A 23,912-nucleotide genomic window follows, 5' to 3' on the forward strand; every position below is an offset into this window, starting at 1 on the left:
AAAGGGTGGACTGTTGGAGCTAGACAATTGGCTGAGACAAGATCAGCTTAAAATGAGATCAGTGAGACGCCATTATGCGAATGGCCAGTCAGCACCATTTTAGCTAAACTCACACTTAAGTACATATGGCGATGCTATTATTAGCATCATGCGATCGCATATTTTACCATACCCCGTACACACATTAATACACACAGTTGCGCTGTTAACATGTTGCACATTAGCGAATGCATAATACCCCACATGCGAACGCTGTTTATTAGCTTTGTGCATACGCTCCTGCCCCAAGTTAACTAGCATCTTTTCCCAAACCTCTAATACTTACACAATGCACACTCACATAAAAGGTTCCATAGCTTCAACGTATAAGATTCAAGTTTTATTCATTTAGCACTATTGCTGTGAAATAGAGACTATTTGGTATCTAAAGTTTAATACATGATAAGTAAACCGTGTTTGGTGTTGTACTGATCTGCACTTTCTCAACAGCTTTCCAGTATCATCAGTGTGAAGATCGCAACATGCATTCTCAACTTATGGACCATAGAAAGTTAAAGCACCAAAATGTACTTTGTAAAATTAACAGCTTAGGTTTGCATGAGGTGGGAAAATGGAGACAAAAGGCTATCGGAGGCTGGACTGTGTCCATTTGAATCGAACTGTTAAATGTCCTGTAACAGAAGCACCGTGATGGAGAACCAATGGGATTGCAACAAACCTCTCTATTGTATAGTCTATTTCTGGAAGGGTATATATATGTGTGTTCTAACCCCAGTCTTCAGTCTTCATGCTGATGCTGTTGATGGAGGTTTCTTGTTGATGCCGGAATCTGGTCCCAGAGCGCGTGCGTATGTATAACTGTACCTTGGGTCTGTATAATTTCTTTGCGCTAAATTGTATTTAGATCACAGCGTGTAACTATCTGTACTTTGCTTGGATAATATACCTTGTGCGTTGAAAGCACATTTTCTCAAAGTATGAGGGTATTTATTTACTGTATGACTGCGTACGCAAATAGCATCAATTTTAGAAGGTATAGGCAGGTTTTAGGCAGGAGCGTATAGAGGTTTAAATTCAGTATCCTTAATTTTATTTGCTTTGAATTTAACTATCATTCTTTGGGGGTAATGTATCAAACTTTCTAAAGAGTGGAGAGTTTTATACATTGGTGTAGCTACCATGGGCCTTCAATACCTAGTTATGCCCCTGGCTTTACCCATAGCAACCAATCAGCTTCTAGCTATCATTTATCTAGTATATTCTATAAAATGATGGCTAGAAGATGCTTTGTTTTTATGAGAAACTTCTCCACGTGTCCACTTAAGAAGGTTTGATACATCTCCCCCCAAATGTCTATCAATATTCCACTATGATTTTCAGCAGGTAAATATGTCAGGGGTTGGCACGTCTCTAACAGAGCAGCTACAACATGAAAGATGGGTTTTGTAAACTTGCTCTGGATTGTTGGCAGGTGAGGTCATGGCAGCTGAAATTAATGCATTCTCAGTTCTTTTTAGCTCAGATTCCATTCATACACTCTTCTAAATAGAGATGAGTGGGTTTGGTTCTCTGAGAACCAAACCCACCCGAACATCGGAGATCCGAGGCAGATATGAGTCGGCTTGGGTTTTCCTGCCTGACTCGGATCTGAAAACGAGGCAAAACGTCATCATCCCATTGTCGGATGCTCGGGGGTTTTGGATTCTATAAAGGTCCCGCGATTGCCGCCATTTTTCATTCTGGCTGTGGAGAGTGAAGAGGGATGGAGCTGGGACATGTGCTGTGCTGTTGTTAACTTGTTATAATTATAATATTAATTGCACGCTGACGCTGTCCATAGGGGCTGGCTATTGTTGTCCATAAGGGCTGGCTGGTTGTTGTCTATAGAGGGGCTGGCTGTTGTCTATAGAGGGGCTGGCTGGCTGTTGTCGTATCCATAGGGGCTGGCTGGCTGGCTGTAGTGCTGTGTTGTTCAGGGGGTGCTCGGTCGTTCAGGGGTGCTCTTCACTGACCTCCAGTGTGAAAAAAAAAAAATTAGTGTTAGCCACACTTGTCATTAGTGCCTGGGTGCTGTCCTGCTGTCTATTAAGGGGCTGCTGCCTCTTTCAGGGGTTCACCACAGTGTTAAAAAGTATATATAAACAATTTTTTTGTGTGCATGTCAGCACACAAAAAAACCTGGCTGTTACTATCATCGGCGTAGCTGCGAAGGGGTGCTGTGCTGCTGTCTGTCAAGGGGCTGCTGTCTCTTTCAGGATTCACCCCCAGTGTGAAAATATAAGAAATACATTTTTGTGTGTGTTAGTCACACCATCAGTGAAAAAATAAAAACTATTTTTTTTTAATTTTGAGAAATATTTTTTAATGCATTTTATAAACAAAACCAGTAATAAAAAAAATCTCTTTTTAAAAAAAAAACAAACATGAATATTTCAATGAAACTTTTTTTTTAAGTTATTGGGTTACAAAAAGGTTTTTTTTAATCTTTAACATAGCAGAAATGGTATTCTAACATCTTATAAAGTTATATGCTCTAAAAAACTAAAGCCTATATAGAGTGGACATCCTAAATTCTAAAACTATTCTATTCAAAAATGTAAACAAAAGCAAAGATTATAAGTCTAGTGTGTTATAGTGTGTTATTATGATGTTATGTAGAAGGCCAAAAATTGGGTGGACCACACGTGGCTGATTGATCAACCATGGCGACTGGATTAGTGTCATAAGGAAGAGGAGGCTGCAAACTTGGTGTCATGTTATGAGTTGGCCATAATGGGTATGTTGCTGTTATGGGATCAGGCTGGTTATCAGTGGACACAGGTATTATAGTTGTTGTTATTTTGGGTTGCCATCTCCTGAAGGGTGTTTACCAACAGACAGACACTACCTATCAGCTCAGGTATAGACACTTCCTGAGGAACAGAGCTCTGCTCTCTGGAGGGAAGCCAAATAAGTTGGAGCCCCTGTTCCAACATCTGAAGCTCTTCTCTCTCCACATCATTTATTTTAGATGTGAAAAAAATGTCATTGGGGACATCTAGCTCCACTTTCTCTACACATGCTCACCCTTTTTGGACAGGAAGTCCAGGATGGATGGTTTGGAAGAAGAAGGCCTAGCAACAGATGGGGATGGTCATTATCAAGACCTGGTCCCCCCAGTGGTGTACTTTTGGAGGTATTGGTTGGCATGCAGGCAGTGGAATAACAAAGGCCTCCATGTTGTCTGGACTCACTATTCTGTATTTCAGTTTGCGATTCAGGTAGGAATAAAGTTGGTTACAGAACACAGAATTACTGTATGTCTTAGTGCATTCATGCCAGATACGATCCATGATTTCCCAGACAGATTCCGGACAGATGAATCCTTTGCTTGTGATAATCTTTGGTAATTCCTGGCAAAGGTGGGTGTTATAGCCAGACACTTTGAATACTGTAACTTTGAACTGCTTTATAGAAAACATGTGAATGAAACCTTTCCACACTGTAGAACATGATGGAGAATTCCCTTGAAGTTCAGCACCTAGAGGTATCTTTTTTCATGTTCTCTGAGGCCTCTCCTGACTGTGAATAAATATTCTCCACACTGTAGTCTTCCATTGTGACTTTTTAATGGTGATTTCAACATTGTCCACTGGCTGAGATCCATCTCATCTGAGAGTTGGGTTTTCCCCATGCAAATGAGACAATTCACATCCAGAAGGTGACTATTATGTTTAGCCATGGTGTCAGTCTCTCTTTTGGCAGAATTTGCACAATCTTGATTTTGGGGGCACCAAAATTAATCAGACAGATCCTCCAGGGTAAATTCTGATCTGGTGTTGTATCTATTTCTATTAAACCTTTGTGTGTGTGTGTGTGTGTGTGTGTGAGTTTATTCATTTGCCACTTGTGGTGGAGCTCTTTTTCTGCTTTCTAAATTATCTTCAGGCACAACGTAAAACTTAAACCTTAAACTGAAATGTTTCATTTAATGCTCTGTTCCACTTGTTCACATTTCTAAGTGCTATGGTTAAGTGGACAGTGGGAACAACGGCAATTTGAAGGCCACTAACTAACTGTTTTTTTAATGTACTTTTATAGGTTGGTAAATTCCTTTACAGAACAGAAGGTTCTGTTGAGGAAGTGAGCAAGCTGCTCAGGCGAAATGATCGTCTTCCATTTACCTTAGCCGGGACCAGCCGACACGAGAACCAGCCCTGCAGAAACTGCGACTTATTAGATGGTGATATGAATTTGTTCCAATACCTACACCCACTAAACGAGCATTAATTTCCTGTGATACAGGAACCGAGAGCTCTGAGAGTCCTATTTCAATTAGAGCACTCACTAGCATGTGTGGTTTGGTGTGTTATATTCTGACATTATGTTTATATCTACGGGCATGCTGAGATTAGATCAGATGTCATGAGAGTGGAGGTTGTTATTTCCTTTTCCCTTTATTCACTTACTAATAATATTGTAGCAATTGATATACGGACAGTAGTTGGAGGATTTAACACTGACGCACAAACACATGCTTTCTCTGTATAAATTGATACATATCACACTGGTACTCAGAGATCTAACACCGCAGCTCATGTTTATAATGGATATATGGATGTGGTAATTGCGTTACTATAAACAGGATTTAATCCTAAAATAATATCTTGAAAACACTAGTTATTCAGTTACCAGCAAAAGTGATACATGTCATAAGTATAAAAAGTCACAGGGTATATTTAATGAATGTGATAAACCGGGTTGGAGCTATGTGTCCATTACATGGTTTTGTGATAATATATAAATCAGACCTGCTCTGTTGGCCTATATGATTTAGTGCTGAACTGAAGGGCTTTGCACTAAAGGTTTTTTCTTATCAGTTTTTTTATTTTGTAATTAATACGCAATTTATTACATGTGGGTGCATTTATGTGGAACTCGAAATTTGCTGTTGCTTGCATGTCCTACCTATATATTTGATGATTAGTAGGGGTGGCAGAATTGGGTAGCCACATTAGTTATGAGAGAAACTAAACTCATGTCAAGTGATATTTGCGGATCTGATGTTTTTTGAACAAAAAAATTTTGCTGTGTATTCCCCGAGCATAATTATTAACATAGTTTGTCTAAATAATTGTTTGACTCATTAATTTTAACTAATACATTAATAAAGGTTATATTTTAGCTGAATCATACAAATCAATAAGCGTGCCCCATAAAAAAAGAGTCTGCTTTCTCTCTTCTTTGTAAGAAGTTTGTGTATTCTGACTCAGAGGGAGCACCACCAACACTTGTGATTTAATACAGGCTTTCTGTATATGGAATACTTTGAGTAGGTTTTTGTGTAACAAATATATATGTGCCAATTATAGGCTCATCTGTATAGACCAATATATTTTTTCTAGTGCGGATTCAATTCCTTGTTGTTGTGTGATAGAACAGAAGGTTTGCAAAGGATTATTTAAGGCAATTGTTTATTTATTTTTGGAAAGCACTCTTCCTGTTCCTGGTGCCCTTCTGAGATAAAAAAAAATCCACTCCCAGCAAACAGACATGGTGCTCAAGAAAGAATTCCCAAGAAAGACACAACGTAAGACTTAAACCTTAAATCTGAAATGTTGCATTTAATGCTTTGTTCCACTTGTTCACATATCTGATATGGTTAAGTGGACAGTGGGAACAACGGCAGTTTGAAGGCCACTAACTAACTCTGTTTTTTTTAATGTCCCTGTACAGGTTGGAAAATGCCTTTACAGAAGGTTTGCAAAGGATTATTTAAGTCAATTGTTATTAGAAGCACTCTTCATGGTCCCCTTCTGGATGAAAATCCACTCCTAGCTGCAGAAGCAGGCGCAGGATTCTAAAAAAAGACACAACATAAGGCCTTAGCCAACCTCAGTCCTCGAGAGCTCACATTTTCCAGACGACCTAGCTGGTGCACAGGTGTATTGATTACTCACCAAAACATTTAGAAAGATCCACAGGTGGAGTTAATTATTATAGTTGAGATTCTGTGAGGAGACCTGGAAAACATGCACTGTTGGTAGCTCATGAGGACCAGGGTTGGCTACCCCTGCCTTAAATCATAGATCTTATACTTGCCCACATATCTGTACTGGTTAAGTGGCACTTTGAGGCCACTAACTAACTATGTTTTTTATTTATGTCCCTGTACAGGTTGGGAAATGCCTTTATAGAAGGTTTGCAAAGGATTATTTAAGTCAATTGTTTATTTGTTTTTGGAAAGCACTCTTCCTGGTCCCCTTCTGGGAATGAGAAAATCAACTTCCAGCAGCAGCAGCCATGCTCAAGGATTCTTCCGTGGCAAGGACTGATGTGAATATATCAAATTTTTTTTGTAAATGCCTCCACCCCTCCCCTTCTCCCTCATAGATTTTCTTTGGAATCAAAAACAAAATTACATTTACTACCAATCAACACTTCCTGTCCCTGCCCTGCCTTTAACTGCATACATACTCCAACTCCCTCAGGCCTCTTTTGAATAATAAATGTGTTTCCTCATGTGCCATGTTTGAAGTTGAACTGCCATGTGTTTGTGCCGCCCACTGCTGCAGCTTAGCTTAGTCAGCCAGCTATCTTGGTGCAAATTTTGGGACTAAACGAGATAAAAAAATAATATTGTGAGATGTGAGGTGGTCAAAATTGACTGGAAACGAGTGGAAATAAATGTTATTGAGATTAACAATACTGTAGGAACAAAAAAAGGCCCATGTTATGTGATTTTAGCTGTGTTTATGATTTTTTAAGAAAAAAATCCAGATCCAAAACCGAAAAACAAAACACGGAGGTGAGGTTTTGGCAAAACCAATCCAGATCCAAAACCAGGGGAGATTCAGATGCAAAACCAAAACCAAAACATCTGGGTCAGTGTTTTCTACTTCTCTAATTCAAAAGTTGTGGAATGAACTTCAGTTGTTCTTTATAGAGTTTGGAGGATATACTTTACTAATAATAATAATAATAATAATAATAATAAGCCAGAGGTAAAGGTTCTACTACCCATAGGGCTCAATCCAATTAGCCGCGAAGGGTGCGAGTTGCCGTTGCAATGGCGTTAAAACACCGGCAATGGGCCGGCATCTCGCACCGTTCGCGGCCCGCTCTGAGCCCAAATTCGTGGATTCCGCGAATTCAGGCTGCCGTAAAATGTGCCCATTGCTGCGATGACTCGCGCCCCAGCGAGATCATCACGGCTGATTGGATTGACCCCATAGTATGAATCACATCAAGTAGTAAAGTCTTTACTATGTCCTCCTACTGATCATTGGCAGGGAATAGTTCACTAACCAACTCACAGTATTTTTATATGAGCCCTGTCATAATAAAGCCCCTAAATGAAATGCTACATATAGTGTCAGTGAAGGAGGTGTGTAGCTGCTCTCCCCTGCCTCAATCCTCCCCCACCACAGTGTGTTGGGTGACACTGCAAAGAGGTGACAAGTCTCATTTTGTAAGATTGAGCTGTGGATTTTCAGTAATAGACATTACTTGTTTCAGGCTCACTTGACAGTTTAGAAAGAATCACACTTAGGGCCTCATTCAGACCCGCTCGCTAGATGCTGACGCTCGCTCCCAGCGTATGCAAATTCAGCTAAGTGACGTCAAGGCAGGCGATCGCACGGCAAGGCATAAGCACGCCCACTATGTCTTGGCATGCGATCTCTTTGTGTATGCATACACCCACTAGCCTGTCTTTAGCCGCCCACTAGCGAACGTCATCTCTAGGAAGTATATACAACCATCGGTACATCGGGTTCCATAGGAACTGACCACAGCGCTTGCAGTTGACTGTACCCTAATGCAAGCACTGGGAACACTTCAGTGTATAATTCAACCATGTGACGTGTACTTTGACGCTGCCTGTTAATTATGCATGCCTCTGAAACGGCGTTAAGATGCCCAGGCACGCCTGCGTTGCCACCTCCACTCCCCCATTTCTAGTGGCCTGCCCCTGTTACCACCCACAAATGGCTTGACCTGTCACTCATTCAGCTTGGCTGTCTCTGCTGGGTGAGCGATTGCTTCCTGATCGCTCGTACTAGTTCTCGCACGCGCACTGCGAAGCATACACATGCGCAATTGCATAACATCGACCAGGAACGAGCGAGCGGCTACTTGTGCACGGGTCTGAATCAGGCCCTTAGTTTGGCTTGTATTACTGTGAAGATTCACTTTACAATAGCTAGCAAAAGGATACTATAGTATTTCACAATCAAGTTGCATCTAGGGCTAATACAGTGACGGTACTACAGGAGATAGGGCACCTTCTCCATTACCCCATGTCAGACATACAATGTCTGTAATGCTGACAGAGAAGTCAACCAGAACATGGGACACAGAGAAGAAGTAGGAAAATAAGTACCATCCAGGGAGGCAAAAACTTTATATTGCATCCTGGAGACAGGGATGAAGTTATTAGTGTATGCCCATGGATTAATGTGTATGAAACATACAGCATTCTTCATTCCTAATTATCTTACTCCAATGCTGCTCCTGCAAAGTAAGTAGGCATTGCATCTAATTATTGCATCTATTGCATCACACTAAGCAATAGAATGAGCCTTGACATAGGGTCCACTTTATAAACAAAAAACAAAACAGTACTGGGTTTAAATTGCAGGACACAAAGGAGAATTTTGCAACATTTGTTTATTAATCACGCTAAGGGGTCAATCCAATTAGGTGCGAATTGCGAGTAGCTAGTTTGTTTCTTGAAACTCTCAGACTTCACATCGAAGCGCGCTCCCGAGAATTCTCCAATCCAATTAAAAATGCTTATTCGCACTACACGCAGCGGAGGGGTGCGAATTGACTGCCAAATGAGATTTGAGAGTGCATGAAAAAGTGGGTAGACCATACTGGACCCCCCAATATGGTTAATTTTGTTAGCAGGACCATATAGAAGGCTGTTTGTGTGCATTAGGAAGGTACTGCAGGTTTTTAAATGGTGTCAAATGGCTGATTTGTGTTTTTTTTTTATTTTAAATACAAGAAAATGAGAAAAAAACATAACTTTTTTCATTTAATCTCAAACAAATTAAACGAAAAAAAAAAGGAAAAAAATGTGATTTGGGCGTACTTTGAGGGCACCTTGAAGAATTGAAAAAAAAAAGATAAAATAATTATTTTTCAATTAAAAAATATTGTCATTAAATTTGAGGTACCTAAACTAACAAAAAAGTTGATTTTGGGGTAATTTGGGGACAAATTTTTTTTATCCCCAAAAAATGACATGTAATTATTGGACTAATTAAGCTAATTGGAAACTTCCAATTGTCAAATTAGTCATAGGGGGGAAGGGGGGTGTCCAAAGCATTCAGCACAGTGTCCTGACATTTTAACCTTAAAATAAAGAATTTCCTTTCCATCTCTCACCCTCAGGAAGGTGCAACTGGAAAGATGCAAATTCAGTCTAACTAATTCAGTGCGAGCTGCTAATTGGATTGCAAAATGAATTTGCTATGCGAATTCAAAGAGAAAATAGCAACTCGCACCTCACACCTAATTGGATTGACCCCTAAATGTTCATTATTTCAAAGTGCCCCACTTTTTCATTAACTCAAGCAGTGTTACATAAACATGTACATAAACATAAACTGTCCCCTACTCCTCTTCTATTAAAGAGATGAGAAACATCACCAAACTGTCCCCTATTCCTCTTCTATTAAAGAGATCAGAAACATCACAAAACTGTCCCCTACTCCTCTTCTTTTAAAGAGATCACAAATGTCACCAAACTGTCCCCTACTCCTCTTCTATTAAAGAGATCAGAAACATCACCAAACTGTCCTCTACTCCTCTTATATTAAAGAAATCAGAAACATCACCAAACTGTCTGCTACTCCTCTTCTAGAAGAGGAGTAGGGGACAGTTTGGTGATGTTTCTCGTCTCTTTAATAGAAGAGGAGTAGGGAACAGTATGGTGATGTTTCTCATCTCTTTAACAGAAGAGGAGTAGGGGACAGTTTGGTGCTGTTTCTGATCTCTTTAATAGAATAGGAGGAGCGAATAGTTTGGTAATGTTTATGATATCTTTAAAAGAAGAGGAGGAGCGGAGAGTTTGGTGATGTTTCTCATCTCTTTAATAGAAGAGGAGTAGGGGACAGTTTGGTGACATTTGTGATCTCTTTAAAAGAAGAGGAGAAGGGGACAGTTTGGTGATGTTTCTGATCTCTTTAACAGAAGAGGAATAGGGGACAGTTTTGTGATGTTTCTCATCTCTTTAATAGAAAAGTAGGGGACAGTTTGGTTCTGTTTCTGATCAGAAACATCACCAAACTGTCCCCTACTCCTCTTCTATTAAAGAGATGAGAAACATCACCAAACTGTCCCCTACTCCTCTTCTATTAAAGAGATCAGAAACATCACCAAACTGTCCCCTACTCCTCTTCTATTAAAAAGATCAGAAACAGCACCAAACTTTCCCCCTACTCCTCTTCTATTAAAGAGATGAGAAACATCACCAAACTGTCCCCTACTCCTCTTCTATTAAAGACATCAGAAACAGCACCAAACTGTCCCCTACTCATAATCTATTAAAGAGATGAGAAACATCACCAAACTGTCCCCTATTCCTCTTCTATTAAAGAGATCAGAAACATCACAAAACTGTCCCCTACTCCTCTTCTTTTAAAGAGATCACAAATGTCACCAAACTGTCCCCTACTCCTCTTCTATTAAAGAGATCAGAAACATCACCAAACTGTCCTCTACTCCTCTTCTATTAAAGAGATCAGAAACATCACCAAACTGTCCCCTACTACTCTTCTGTTAAAGAGATGAGAAACATCACCAAACTGTCCCCTATTCCTCTTCTATCAAAGAGATCACAAACATCACCAAACTGTCCCCTACTCCTCTTGTATTAAAAAGATCAGAAACTGCACCAAACTGTAACCTAATCCTCTTCTATTAAAGGTTTCTAAAACATCACCAAACTGTCCCCTACTCCTCTTCTATTAAAGAGATGAGAAACATCACCAAACTGTTACCTATTCCTCTTCTATTAAAGAGATGAGAAACATCCCCAAACTGTCCCCTATTCCTCTTCTTTTAAAGATATCAGAAACATCACCAAACTGTCCCCTACTCCTCTTCTATTAAAGAGATCAGAAACATCACCAAACTGTCCGCTACTCCTCTTCTATTAAAGAGATGAGCAACATCACCAAACTGTCTCCTACTCCTCTTCTATTAAAGAGATGAGAAACATCACCAAACTGTCCCCTACTCCTCTTATATTAAATAGATGAAAAACATCACCATACTGTCCCCTACTCGTCTTCTATTAAAGAGATCAGAAACATCACCAAACTGTCCCTATTCTACTTCTATTAAAGAAATCACAAATGTCACCAAACTGTCCCCTACTCCTCTACTAATAAAGAGATCACAAATGTCACCAAACTGTCCCCAACTCCTCTTCTATTAAAGAGATCAAAAACGTCACCAAACTGTCCCCTACTCCTCTTCTATTAAAGCATTCCATGACACTGCAGTGTTATTATAACACCTACATGATTTATAAGCAGCAAGAAAGTTATTTCATACCTGTGGATCTGAGAGTCGTGATAAATCAGGATACAGGTAGAATTTTATCCCTTGAGATGCTCCTGGTAAAGTAACCCCACGGACCAGAAGGATGAGTAGCATAACATAGGGGAAGGTAGCAGTGACGTAGACCACCTGCATGAGAAAGATATCACACATTTTTACAGGGATAAACTATATATGAATATGTTCACACTTAATTTGAATATAAAAAACATAAAAAATCCCTGTCCATATTGCTCTGCGGTATTCAGCTTCCAATGCTATACATTATAATTGTATTATTGTTAACATTTTGGTAGATGCTGAGCCAAAGGCCAATTCTAGGTTTTGGCCTGAGCAGCATTTTTGATATATAAATGCTGTGTTACATATGTGCTACTAACTCTATTTGGGGAATGTTTTTTGTACATTATGTATATTGTATGTACTTGCACAGTAATAGTTTTTTAGAAGTGGAGTGTGGCATTTAATATATATACATTGATTAATTAGCGGTTTCTGGTAGATCAGAGAGGCACTGTGTAAAGTTAGGCCATGATTTATTTTGAATTTACTTCTTACGAGAGAACCTTGATCAATCAAAAACGAATGTAGTAATGTAATATACAGCAACATATGCTGGGTATAGTCCTTATACTGACCTGATTGTCCAATCATATTTGATAATATACATAATGACAACCCATATACATGAATCCACTAACTGCAAATAGTCATTTTGCCATGTTTATTTATTCCTAGGTGTAGTGGTTCCAAAACTGAGTCCTCAATGCACATTAACAGTCCAGGTTTTAAAGCTATCCATGCATAAGCACAGTTGACCTAATTAGTACCTTAGTCCAGAGATTCCCAAACTCGGTCCTCAAAGCACCCTAATGGTCCAGGTTTTAAGGATATCCATGGTTGAGCACAGATGGTTAAATCAAAAGACTGAGGTATTAAATAAGTCACCTGTTTCCAAGCATGGTTATCTTTAAAACCTGGACCGTTAGGGCACCTTGAGGTCCGAGTTTGGGAACCTCTGCGTTAGTCGGTTTGATCGCATGAAGTGACATATTGTTCCAAGGGAAATATAGGCATTTACACAAATTAGGATAGAAAGGTACAATTAATCTATGTAATCTCTTAGCTTCAATCTTACAACCACTGTCCTGCTTGCACTGTATGACCCTGATGGGTACCATGACCGCTAGGAACTGTATTCTACTTTATCTTATAGCCATATATCTGCCAGCCATTGTCCTGCTTGCAATGAACGATCCTGATGGGTACCATGACTAGGAACTGTACTCTAGTTTATCTTATAGCCCTATATCCGCCAGCCACTGTCCTGCTTGCACTGTATGACCCTGATGGGTACTATCGCCACTAGGAACTGCACTCCAGAAGATCTTATAGCCCTATATCTGCCAGCCATTGTCCAGCTTACACTGAACGATCCTGATGGGTACCATAACCACTAGGAACTGTACTCAAGTTTATCTTATAGCATTATATCTGCCACCCATTGTCCCGCTTGCACTGAATGATCCTAATGGGTACCACGACCACTAGGAACTGTACTCTAGTTTATCTTATAGCCCTATATCTGCCACCCATTGTCCTGCTAGCACTGAATGATCCTAATGGGTACCACGACCACTAGGAACTGTACTCTAGTTTATCTTATAGCCCTATATCTGCCACCCATTGTCCTGCTTGCACTGAATGATCCTAATGGGTACCATGACCACTAGGAACTGTACTCTAGTTTATCTGATAGCATTATATCTGCCACCCATTCTCCTGCTTGCACTGAATGATCCTAATGGGTACCATGACCACTAGGAACTGTATTCTAGTTTAACTTATAGCCCCCATCTGATAACTATTTTACTGCTTGCACTGAATGACCCTGAAAGATCCATGAGCTGAAAAGATGAGTGTCTTTAAACGGAGTAATTAAAACAATGGTGGCATCAGGAGTTATAATATACCTTTATAATGTATGTGCAATAACAGTTGTGACATCACTACAGATGTGTGTTCATACACCTAGGGGGTATATATACTAAAGTGAGAGTTTATAGAAGTGAAGACGTTGCTCCTAGCAATCAATCAGATTCTACTTAACATTTATATAGCACCTTCTAGAAGATAATAGCTAGAATATGATTGGTTGCTATGGGCAACATCTCCACTTCTAAAAACTCTCACTTTAGTAAATATACCACCTAGCGTCTATACGCCATACAGATATGATACGCTCTGAGAGGTGTAGCATATTGCTGATTTCTTTACATTTTGCATCTTATTTGCTTCACAGACGCTGCAAAATACCACTCATAGAGTACTAGGGATGCTGGGCTGTGACTTTCACCACACAGGAATTAGTTGTTTTTATTGATGCATGAATTCACAAAATACCAAATCCAAGACTGATATATAGTACTGTGCAAGACTTTTAAGCAGGTGGGGAAAAATTGCTGCAAAGTAAGAATGCAATACCATCAGGGAGGCGTCTGATTGGCTCCAAATTTATTCTGCAGCAGGAAAACAACCCCAAACATACAGCCAATGTCATTAAGAACTATCTACAGCATAAAGACGAACAAGGAGCCCTTGTAAGTGATGATATGGCCCCCACAGAGCCCTGATCTCAACATCATTGAGTCTGTCTTGGATTACATGAAGAGATAGAAGGATTTGAGCAAACCTACATCCACAGAATATCTTTGGTTAGTTCACTGGCCAGGTTCAACATCAAAGAACAGCCGCCTTGTCTAGGATCAGCTACACAACCGGCAACAAGGTAGGGCAAGATAGGGCAAGCAGCAGGTATTAAATCTGGACCATAGAGAGGTCACTTTGGACAATGCACCAGCCCACTTCCACCACTTACTAAAATAGTATAAACATTAAATACTCTCTTTTTATTATTTTTTCATACTTCATGATGAAATGTTATGCTTTTACAATGTTTAACCGGCACCAAAGTTATTATTATTAAAACAAGCTGCTCCAAATATATTTGATGCACGGCACATTACACAAACTTATTTACTGAGGGGGATGGTTAGGGTTAGACACTAGGGTGAGGGTCAGGGTTTAGCATTAAGGTTAACTATACTTACTGCCAGAGCACAGCTGGATCTGCCAGCAGTCATCATGACATCACCACTGGACCCGGAAGACACTACTGGAGTTGCCAGACCTGCTGTTCCAGGTAAGTCACCACTAGATCACCAGGAACATTTTGTCGACATTCTCATCATGTCAACATTTAATCAGTGTCGACATGGTCAATGTCGACATTAAGACCCTATTGACATTATGAATGTCCACATAATGAATGTTGACACAATGAATATCAACAAAATATACCACACCCATGGTAAGAGGTTCTTTGGAGAGTCTTTAGTCAAATAAATAAATGTATGTTTTTATTAAGTTAATTATTAGAAATAGCAATATAGACATTGCAGGGTTCCAACTGGTTTTACCAGTTTTTCAATTTCCCCCAGACGCACAACTTAGGAGTGCCAGTAAGCACTCAAGCTCTATTTAATGTAGGGCTGGCCATTGGCAATCTTTCGAAAGGGGCTTTGCATGTTTTTGTGCCCCCACAGAGACTAGAAACTGGAGTAACACACACACTATGCAGGACCGGCACTAGGCTTCCATGTGCTCAGCACCCTCCTGTGCTGGATAGCCGCCCCCCTTCCCTCCCCCTGAGCGCTTACCCAATAATGCCAGCGGGAGGGCGGGCTTTTCCACTGCAGCCAGCCGATGGTGAGTTCAGGCAGACAGCAGGGCAGCGCTCTTGGTGACAACCCTGCTAGCCCGTGCCTAGAGCCGCCACTGACACTATGCCCCTTGTGTTAGAAGGAACCAGCACTAGCTGCACAGAGCTAAAGTGGGTGATTTTTGGGGGTCTAGACATAAAAACTCCCTTTATTTTTTCTAAAGTAAAAGTACTGTAGCTCCTTTTTTTTGGTCTAGATGTACTGTCCATTTTTATTTATTTATCAATCTATTATGGAATTATCTTTCCTTTCAATGGAGATTTAGGCACAATATGACATCTGGTGGTAGAATCTGGTGGTAGAAAATGCTATCTGGTGGTACATCTGGAGGTACAAAATGCTACTGCATCTATTAAATGTTAATACATGCCACTTTTTCACTGGGTCTGACCTGGGATTTGGAACAGTACCAGGCAGGGTCAGACCCGGGACTTACCCCATTCCCACAGCAGCGCCGAAAACTCCAGCTCTACTATAAACACCAGACCGGAGCGGCCCAGCAACCAGCAGATGGGAGAGTGTCCTTCCAGGAGGGTGTCTGAAGTCACAGCTGTCACCGGGGAGACAGGCAGGAAAATATTATAGCCTCCCCATATTGTCACGGTCTGATTATTCTGTAAATATGGTAGATAGGAACTCAGAACTCAGACCAGGAATCGGAGTCTTATGTATTCAGGATACAACTTGAGAAAGCTGTAACCCTGACACAGCTCTGACGCAAGACTTGGAACTGGAACCAGTACAGAACTCAGAAACTGAATGTCAGGTAAAGTAATACAGTCTCTGAACACCTAAGTGCACAGACTGTATACCTCACACTGAACCACAGCCCTGGAACCAGCACCCTTCTCTAAACCAGCCCAAGACAACAGCACACAGTGCAGGGAAACCAATACCACTAGCAGGGTAGTATACTATATACACTGAGCACAGAGTAGAACAGAACAACAAGCAATGGCCCAGCGGTAAAATGGTGTAGTCCGAGGATGTATTCAGTTCACAGGTAAATAGCAGAGTATATTTGAAGACTGGATTGCGATAGTAAGGCTGACTTGTATGCAGTATAGGAACTGCAGCCCTGGCAGGTAACAGAGCACTGTGGTTGATGTTTCCAAGTTGGTGAGTAGCGTGGATGCTGTAAAGCTGGCAGAACTGTAGACACAGCGGCAGGTGAGTAATGGATCTGTGCACAGCGTGGAAGCTGCAGCACTGACAGGATAGGAATTAAGTGGTAGATGAACTCGGCAGATCAGTGTGAATGTTGCGATGCTGGTCTGTAGCAGTGAGAAGTCTGTGAAGCTGACAGGTGAGTGATATTCAGTGAAGGATGGTAACTTGCTGGAATCGATGAGGCAATGTGGATGTCACGGAGGACACAATATAGGATACAGGGAACTCCTGGAGCCTTGAACTATCTGGATATTAACTCATTGTACAGGCAATGGTTTGAACACTGAAGCTAGTCTAAATAGGGAGTGGTCTCTAGCCATTGGATTAGCAGACCAGGTGAGTGAACAGGTTCAGCAATTAATCACAGGGAGACATCCCTTTGATGTTTTGAAATAACCATGGATGAAAGTCTGCACCTGTCAGAAATGATAAGACCCAGATTCATGACACATACAGTATGAAGCGGGATGGGGTAAAAACCATAATGGCCCAGACCAAACGGGGAGGCTGTAATCTCTCCCTCCCTGGTGACAGCTGTCACAACTTCCGATTTCACCCAATCACCATGCTGTAAACGGGTCCCGGGTCAGATGACCCGGGTTACCCATTTACACTGAGCCTGACCCTTGTCTTACCTGTGTAAAACGCTGCTCGAGAACTGGTAAGAAATGCTGGGTCAGATGACCTGGGATTTTTCCTAGGAGCCTTTTCTACTGAGCCACGACCCGGGTTGACACGGCAATAACCTGAGTTTTTGCAGCGGGGGAAAAGGTGGATGGCAGCATGATGAATCGTGTGTCCCTTTGTCATCATTTACATCAGTATATAGAATTTAAATAAAACTTATATTACATCACATTTAACCACTTGCCTGGCATTGTTGTAATTTTCTGACCACACTAGGCAGTTCTTTATCTGCTCTGGTCGCAAAATTTTGACCAGTCAGACCAGTCAGATAAACATGGTCGTCTGCAGGGAGAGAATCTTCCCGCAGCTGCTACTCTCTCTTCCGGTCCCTCTGCTTGCCTGCACCCCTGTGTCTGCTCTGCTGCCGATCACTGCTGATCAGTCAGCAAAGCAGGACCCCCACCCAGTGGCTTCAAAGATTAGTAGCCTCTGAGAAAAAGTAAATTAACATCCTCCTAGCGTACCTGGTCCTGGAACCAGTCTTAAATTAAACGTCGCAATCTTTAATCAAATTTTTTTTATTTTATTATGAAATCATTTTGGATAAGTTAAAATGGATGTTCCTCCCCTAATTCATTCATAAAAAAACCCTAATACCATAATATTGTTTGCAGGCTGCAGATGAGACGGACTTATCCATGCTGTGCTCCAACATCTCTGAGTGGGAACAGCAAATGTGCAAGTTCCTCAGCAGTCTATTGTAAATTTGGTCCCTGCCTCTGTGGGTCTTAAAGAATATCCCACCTAGCATTCACTGCTAGGTGATTGTCTCATCTGTGCTTATTCTAGTTGCTGACCACTGTGCTCCTGAAGTTTTCCAGTGAAACAACTTTACTGTGGATTCCTGATTATGTTTCTATCTGACCCTTTTGTTATTGTTTGCCTACATTGTGTAACTATTTCAGACTCCACTTCTGCTAGACTCTTTGCTAATGCTTTCCTGTATCAGACACTTGGACCTGTTTCAGACCATGTTTCTGTTTGACCCTTTGCTATTGTTTTACTGCACTGTGTACCAGGCCCTTGGAAACACTTCAGACTTAGGGCCTGATTCACTATGCATCGCAACTGTGATTACGCACACAGTCAGATGATTTTTGTGTTCTGCGCATGCATTGCAGTGCACATTCGCGAACCTAGCACTGCGATCGGGACTACGCAGACCCATCACAGAGTGAAAGACAGGAAGTGCTGTTTGTGGGTGGTGACGGGGGGGTGGTCGGTGAAAAGCAGGCGGGTCATTGTGTTCGAACGCAGTTGCAGGGGCACGCATAAATTATCCACTGTGATGCCATACGCAGCTTGAGTACTCACAGCGTGCACTGAGGTTAGCAATTCCTGAGTAGGGTCAGAGCTTGTGCAAGTGTGCGTGAGGCTCCGATTGTACTCAATGTTACCGATATGGTTTTGCAGTCTTGCTAAACATTACAGATGTGTGTAAGGTAAGGTGGGCATCCTTATGTAGTGCTGCGACAGCACAGCGATCACAATGGATTAGCATATCATCGCAGTCAGACTGAGTGCGTAATCGCAGCCACAATTGCAGTTGTGATCCGTAGTGAATCAGGCCCTTTGTTTCTTTGTGACTTACAAGTGTTCCAGATGTCTAACTTCATTAACTCACACTTCTTGCTCATTCCATATTATCCTGCTAGCTCATCTTGCTTGCCAATGTCACCCTCTGCCAACCATTTATATTGTCAGTATCTGCATTAAAACTTTCTTGATGTAATCACAGTTATCTTGTCTACCCTGCCTACTTTCTCCAGCCTTGTACTTCTGCCCCTTGGGTCCGTCTTAGATAGTATCTCAACCCTATCCATGTGACATCCCTTGACACTGCACTTGAGAGGGTTAATGTAACAATATACAAAGAGTTTGTCACATTTAAAAATATAATGATGATGATGATGATGAATATAATAATAATAATAATAATAATAATAATAATAATAATAATAATAAACTAAATAATCTGTTTATATAATTATTACAGATCAGTGAGCATTATATAGCAGGCTAACGCTAATAATGGTATTTACATTTTGCTGAACAAGTTAGTCATTACTAAGGGACTGCACTGTTCACAAAAACATAATTAGTCAAATAAAGTTGTTTACTATCTAATTTGCTTGGTTCATCTGAATATTAATCTTTGAAGTATATATAAAAGCTTTGCTGGCATTATACTGTATTCCTCACAGTTTCTGCACTGTGGCTAACACGCCTACATGGGAGTAAAATACGTTCTACTTCAAGTTAGGAAACAAATTAAAATAGAAAATAATTGAAATATAATAATACAGTTTTAAACAGTACAGAAAATTAATTTAAATACTTTTGCTTAACAAAGTGGAGTAACATGCACAGTCTAAAGGGACATCCAACTTGGGGCAATGAAGCTTAATGTAACAAAACACTGTATATTTTGGTGGTGGTACAAATTTAGATTATAAATTACACGGGGGAAGGGACAGATGCGCTGTGGTTTTCTAGTTGTACAGTACTGGGAAATAATAATGATCGTGTGCTGCCAAGTCCATTTGACTTATGTCAAGTGAAGGGTGTAACTTCACCACTGGCCTCCTGGGGGCACAATGTTCTCTAAGGCGCTCTTACCCCCACATCAGGAGTTGCAGGGCAGGAAAAAGCAGGGACGTACAGTGCATATGGCCGTGCGCTGACTCTCTGATTCTACAGGCAGAGCTCAGCCCAGACTACAAAGACTGCAGTTGCCTTCGACCCTCTCTGTGCACCCTGACACCTGATGACCTGAGGCAAACTCTTCCATTGCCTCTGGGATTTACATCACTGTATAAAGTGGGTTTTAAAAGAGAGAAGTGTTGACCCTTACATCCTCCCAATAACCTATATACTACTGTACAATAGAACTTGGCATACACTTAGAGCCACATTTAGTCTGATCTTGTTAAAACGTTGCAGTTCTTTGTAAAATTAATAAATGTTGATAGGATTAAATATTGTTTTTCAATCGGAAACGCAGGCTCACACAGGAACTGATGTCATGTGTTCAATTCTTGCTCTTAAAGCCTGTGAAACTTGTTTTAACTAGGGATGAGCGGGTTCGGATTTCTGAAATCCAAACCCCCCCCGAGCCCCCCCGATCCGAGTCATATCCGAGTCAGGCTCGACTTTTCCCTCCTGACTCGGTCCTGAAATCGAGGCAAAACGTCATCATCCCGCCTACCGGATCTCGTGGGTTTTGGATTCTATAAAAGGTCCCCGCGTCGGCACCATTTCTCACTCCGGCTGTGGATAGTGAAGAGGGAGGGTGAGAGCTAGAGCTGGCTGGGCTGTGTTGTGCTGGCTGGGCTGTGTTGGTCTGTGACCACTCAGTCCATAGGGGCTGACTGGGCTGTGTTGTGCTGCTGTTGTCCATAGGGGCTGGCTGGGCTGTGTAGTGCTGCTGTCATAAGGGCTGGCTGGGCTGTGTTGTGCAGTTAGTTGTCCATAGGTCTGTGTCCACTCCAAAGTCTATAGGGGCTGGCTGGACTGTGTTGTGCAGTGTCTCATAAAGGCTGTAGTCCTAGAGGGGTGCTGTAGTGTTGTCCAGAGGGTGATCTGTGCATCAAGGGTGCTCCCCCAAAGTGCACCCCTGTGTTTTGAATTGTGTGCGCAGTAGCCGCACGTGCATCAACAAAGTAGTGCCAAGCGTGCGCCTGTGTCATAAATCAAGGGCCAGCTGGCTTGTAAGTTAAAGGGTGCTGTAACCACCAAAGTGCACTCCAAAAAATATATATTTTTTTTGCGTTTGTGAAATGTGTGCACAGAAGCCGCACGTGCATCAACAAAGTAATGCCAAGCGTAAACCTGTGTCAAAAGTAAAGGGCCGGCTGGCTTAACCATTAAAGGGTGCTGTAACCCCCAAAGGGCACTCCAAACAAAATAAAAAAATATATTTTTTTGTGTTTGTGAATTGTGTGCACAGTAGCCGCACGTGCATCAACAAAGTAGCACCAAGCGTGCGCCTGTGTCATAGATAAAGGGCCGTCTGGCTCATCTGTTAAAGGGTGGTTTAACCCCCAAAGTGCACTCCAAACAAAATAAAAAATAATTTTCTGTGTTTGTGAATTGTGTGCACTGTGGCTGCACGTGCATCAACAAAGAAGCAGCGCCAAGCATGCGTCTGTCTGTTAAAGGGTGGTGTAACCCCCAAAGTGCGCTCCAACAAAATAAAATTGTCTTATTTTTTTCTGTGTTTGTGTGTGAAATGTATGTGCAGTAGCCGCACCTGCATCCTCAAAGCAGCAGCGCCAAGCGTGTGTCTGTCTGTTAAAGGGTGGTGTATCCCCCAAAGTGCACTCCAGCAAAAAAAACATTTTCTTCTGTTTGTAAATTGTTTGCACTGTACATGCATTAACAATGGAGCAGCGCCAAGCGTGCGCCTGTGTACCATAAGTCTGTTAAAGGGTGGTGTAACCCCCAAAGTGCGCTCCACAAAAAATAAACAATTCTTTTTTTTCTGTGTTTGTGTGCGAAATGTATGCGCAGTAGCCGCACGTGCATCAACACAGCAGCAGCGCCAAGCATTTGCCTGTGTCATAAGTCAAGGGCCGGTTTGGACATCTGGTCCGGACTGAAGGACGTGCCAACAATTTCTGACATGTCTACTGTCACTGCATATGATCCTGTCACCATTGACAGAATGGTGGAGGATTACATTGGTGACAGCATCCAAGTAGGCATGTCAGACAGTCCGGACCTGTACTGGCTGGAAAAAGAGGCAATTTGGAGGCCCCTGTACAAACTGGCTCTATTTTACCTGAGTTGGCCCCCCCTCCAGTGTGTACTCCGAAAGAGTGTTTAGTGCAGCCGGGAACCTTGTCAGCGAAAGGCGTAGGAGGTTGCTTCCACAAAATGTGGAGAAGATGATGTTCATAAAAATGAATTATCAACTCTTCCAGGGAGATCAGCCTCCAGAACGTACAGAGGGACCTGTGGTGGTGGATTCCAACAAGGAGGAATTAATACTCTGTGAGGATGAGGTTGTACACAACACTGCAGAGGGTGAGGAATTGGTGGATGAGGAGGATGAGGACGACATCTTGCCTCCATAGAGCGAGTTTGTGCAGGGACAGATTAATTGCCAGCTTGTTTTGTGGGGGCCCAAACGAACCAATCATTTCAGCGACAGTCGTGTGGCAGACCCTGGCGCTGAAATGATTGGTTTGTTAAAGTGTGCATGTCCTGTTTATACAACAGAAGGGTGGGAAGGATGGCCCAAGGACAATTCCATCTTGCACCTCTTTTTTTTCTTTGCATTATGTACAGTTTGGGGCCTAGTTTTTTCAAACTGCCATCCTGTCTGCCACTGCAGTGTCACTCCTAGATGGGCCACGTGTTTGTGCCGCCCACTCGTGTCCCTTAGCATAGTCATCCAGCTACCTCGGTGCAACCTTTTGGACATAAAACCACTATTGTGAGGTGTGAGGTGTTCAGAATAGACTGGAAATGAGTGGAAATTAAGGTTATTGAGTTTAATAATAGCATAGGAGCAGAAAAACCCACAATTTCTGTGATTGTAGCTGTTTTTATGCTTTTTAAAAAAAAAAATACAGATCCAAAACACAAAATCCAGAACCCAAAACACGGAGGGGTGGTTTTGGCAAAACCAATCCAGATCCAAAACACGAAGAAAGATCCAGATCCAAAACCAAAACACAAAACACGAAAAGTGGCCTGTGCACACCCCTAGTTTTAACCCTTTGACACAGAGAGGTCACTACAGTGGACAGCTGTTTTCAAGTAATTATCTCCTATAGAAAGTCTCTTTTGACATCACTAGTGCATGGTGTCCTTTTCTTTAGACCTCTATTAACATTAGAAGGTGTGTCACCAAGTGGTAGCTTTTGATTCCTACAAAAAATAATAAGGTCAAAATAAAATAGCGGAGAAAAGTTCACCAGCACCGAGCACTTCAGGGATTTCTGTTATTTTTTTTTATTCATAGATAGCAGAGCATCTAAAAAAAATTTACATGCTCAAGGGCATGATATGGTAGATATTTTGGATCAAATACTGTAATTGATTTATTTTTTTACAGTTGAAGTCAGTGGACATCCTGCATTAAAAAGGTCCATACTATTTCTGGTGAAAGATAAGCAACATGATAAGAACAAATTGGAAACATAACAGAAATTTTCATTTATTTAATTTATTTTAATTTTCGTTCTTTTTTGCAAAAAAAGAAAAAACTTGTACGGCTAGAATACTGTTCCATGATAGAGCAATTTTTATGTTGCAGATGCATGTTGTCCACTCAATTGGACACTTGTATACAGTGTCACACTGGGACATTAAGGGGTTACCGGGGGAGGCAGTGGTAGGGGCTCATGCTTAAGGGGTGTATCAAACCACCACAGAGGCTTGCACAACCATAATAGAGGACATAGCTTGCAGACAACATGGATACTACATTGCATGGCCTGTTCATTCATGTTTCTGCACTACCAGTTAACTAACCCTGTAATAGAGTAACAATGTATAATTTGAGTGCACAGTCTGAAACCTAGCATTAGAAAAGGAGGTGGGGCCTTCAGGCAGTGGGGCCCACCTGGGATTTCCCCTGTACCCCTGTGGGCCAGTCTGACCATGCATGTATAACGGAATGGGTATGTTTGACCGCCAGACGTCAGCCTGGTGGTTGAAATCTTGACACCGGCAGCCCGATGCACAAGACAGCGGAGGTAAGTTAAG

At 41.5% G+C, this 23,912-nt stretch overlaps 1 protein-coding gene across 1 annotated transcript in view; it reads right to left on the reverse strand.

Moving 5' to 3' along the window:
• The window catches only part of SLC6A11 (solute carrier family 6 member 11), a 293,906-nt gene that overhangs the window by 82,069 nt on the left and 187,925 nt on the right, over nt 1–23,912 (reverse strand). The window contains exon 7 of the mRNA XM_088472769.1: nt 11,551–11,685. Within this exon, the coding sequence (XP_088328895.1) occupies nt 11,551–11,685 (135 nt within the window). The remainder of the gene's footprint in view (nt 1–11,550; nt 11,686–23,912) is intronic.

The sequence above is a fragment of the Taudactylus pleione genome, unplaced genomic scaffold (assembly GCF_031769625.1).
Source record: "Taudactylus pleione unplaced genomic scaffold, aTauple2 ptg000128l, whole genome shotgun sequence".
NCBI lineage: Eukaryota > Metazoa > Chordata > Amphibia > Anura > Myobatrachidae > Taudactylus > Taudactylus pleione.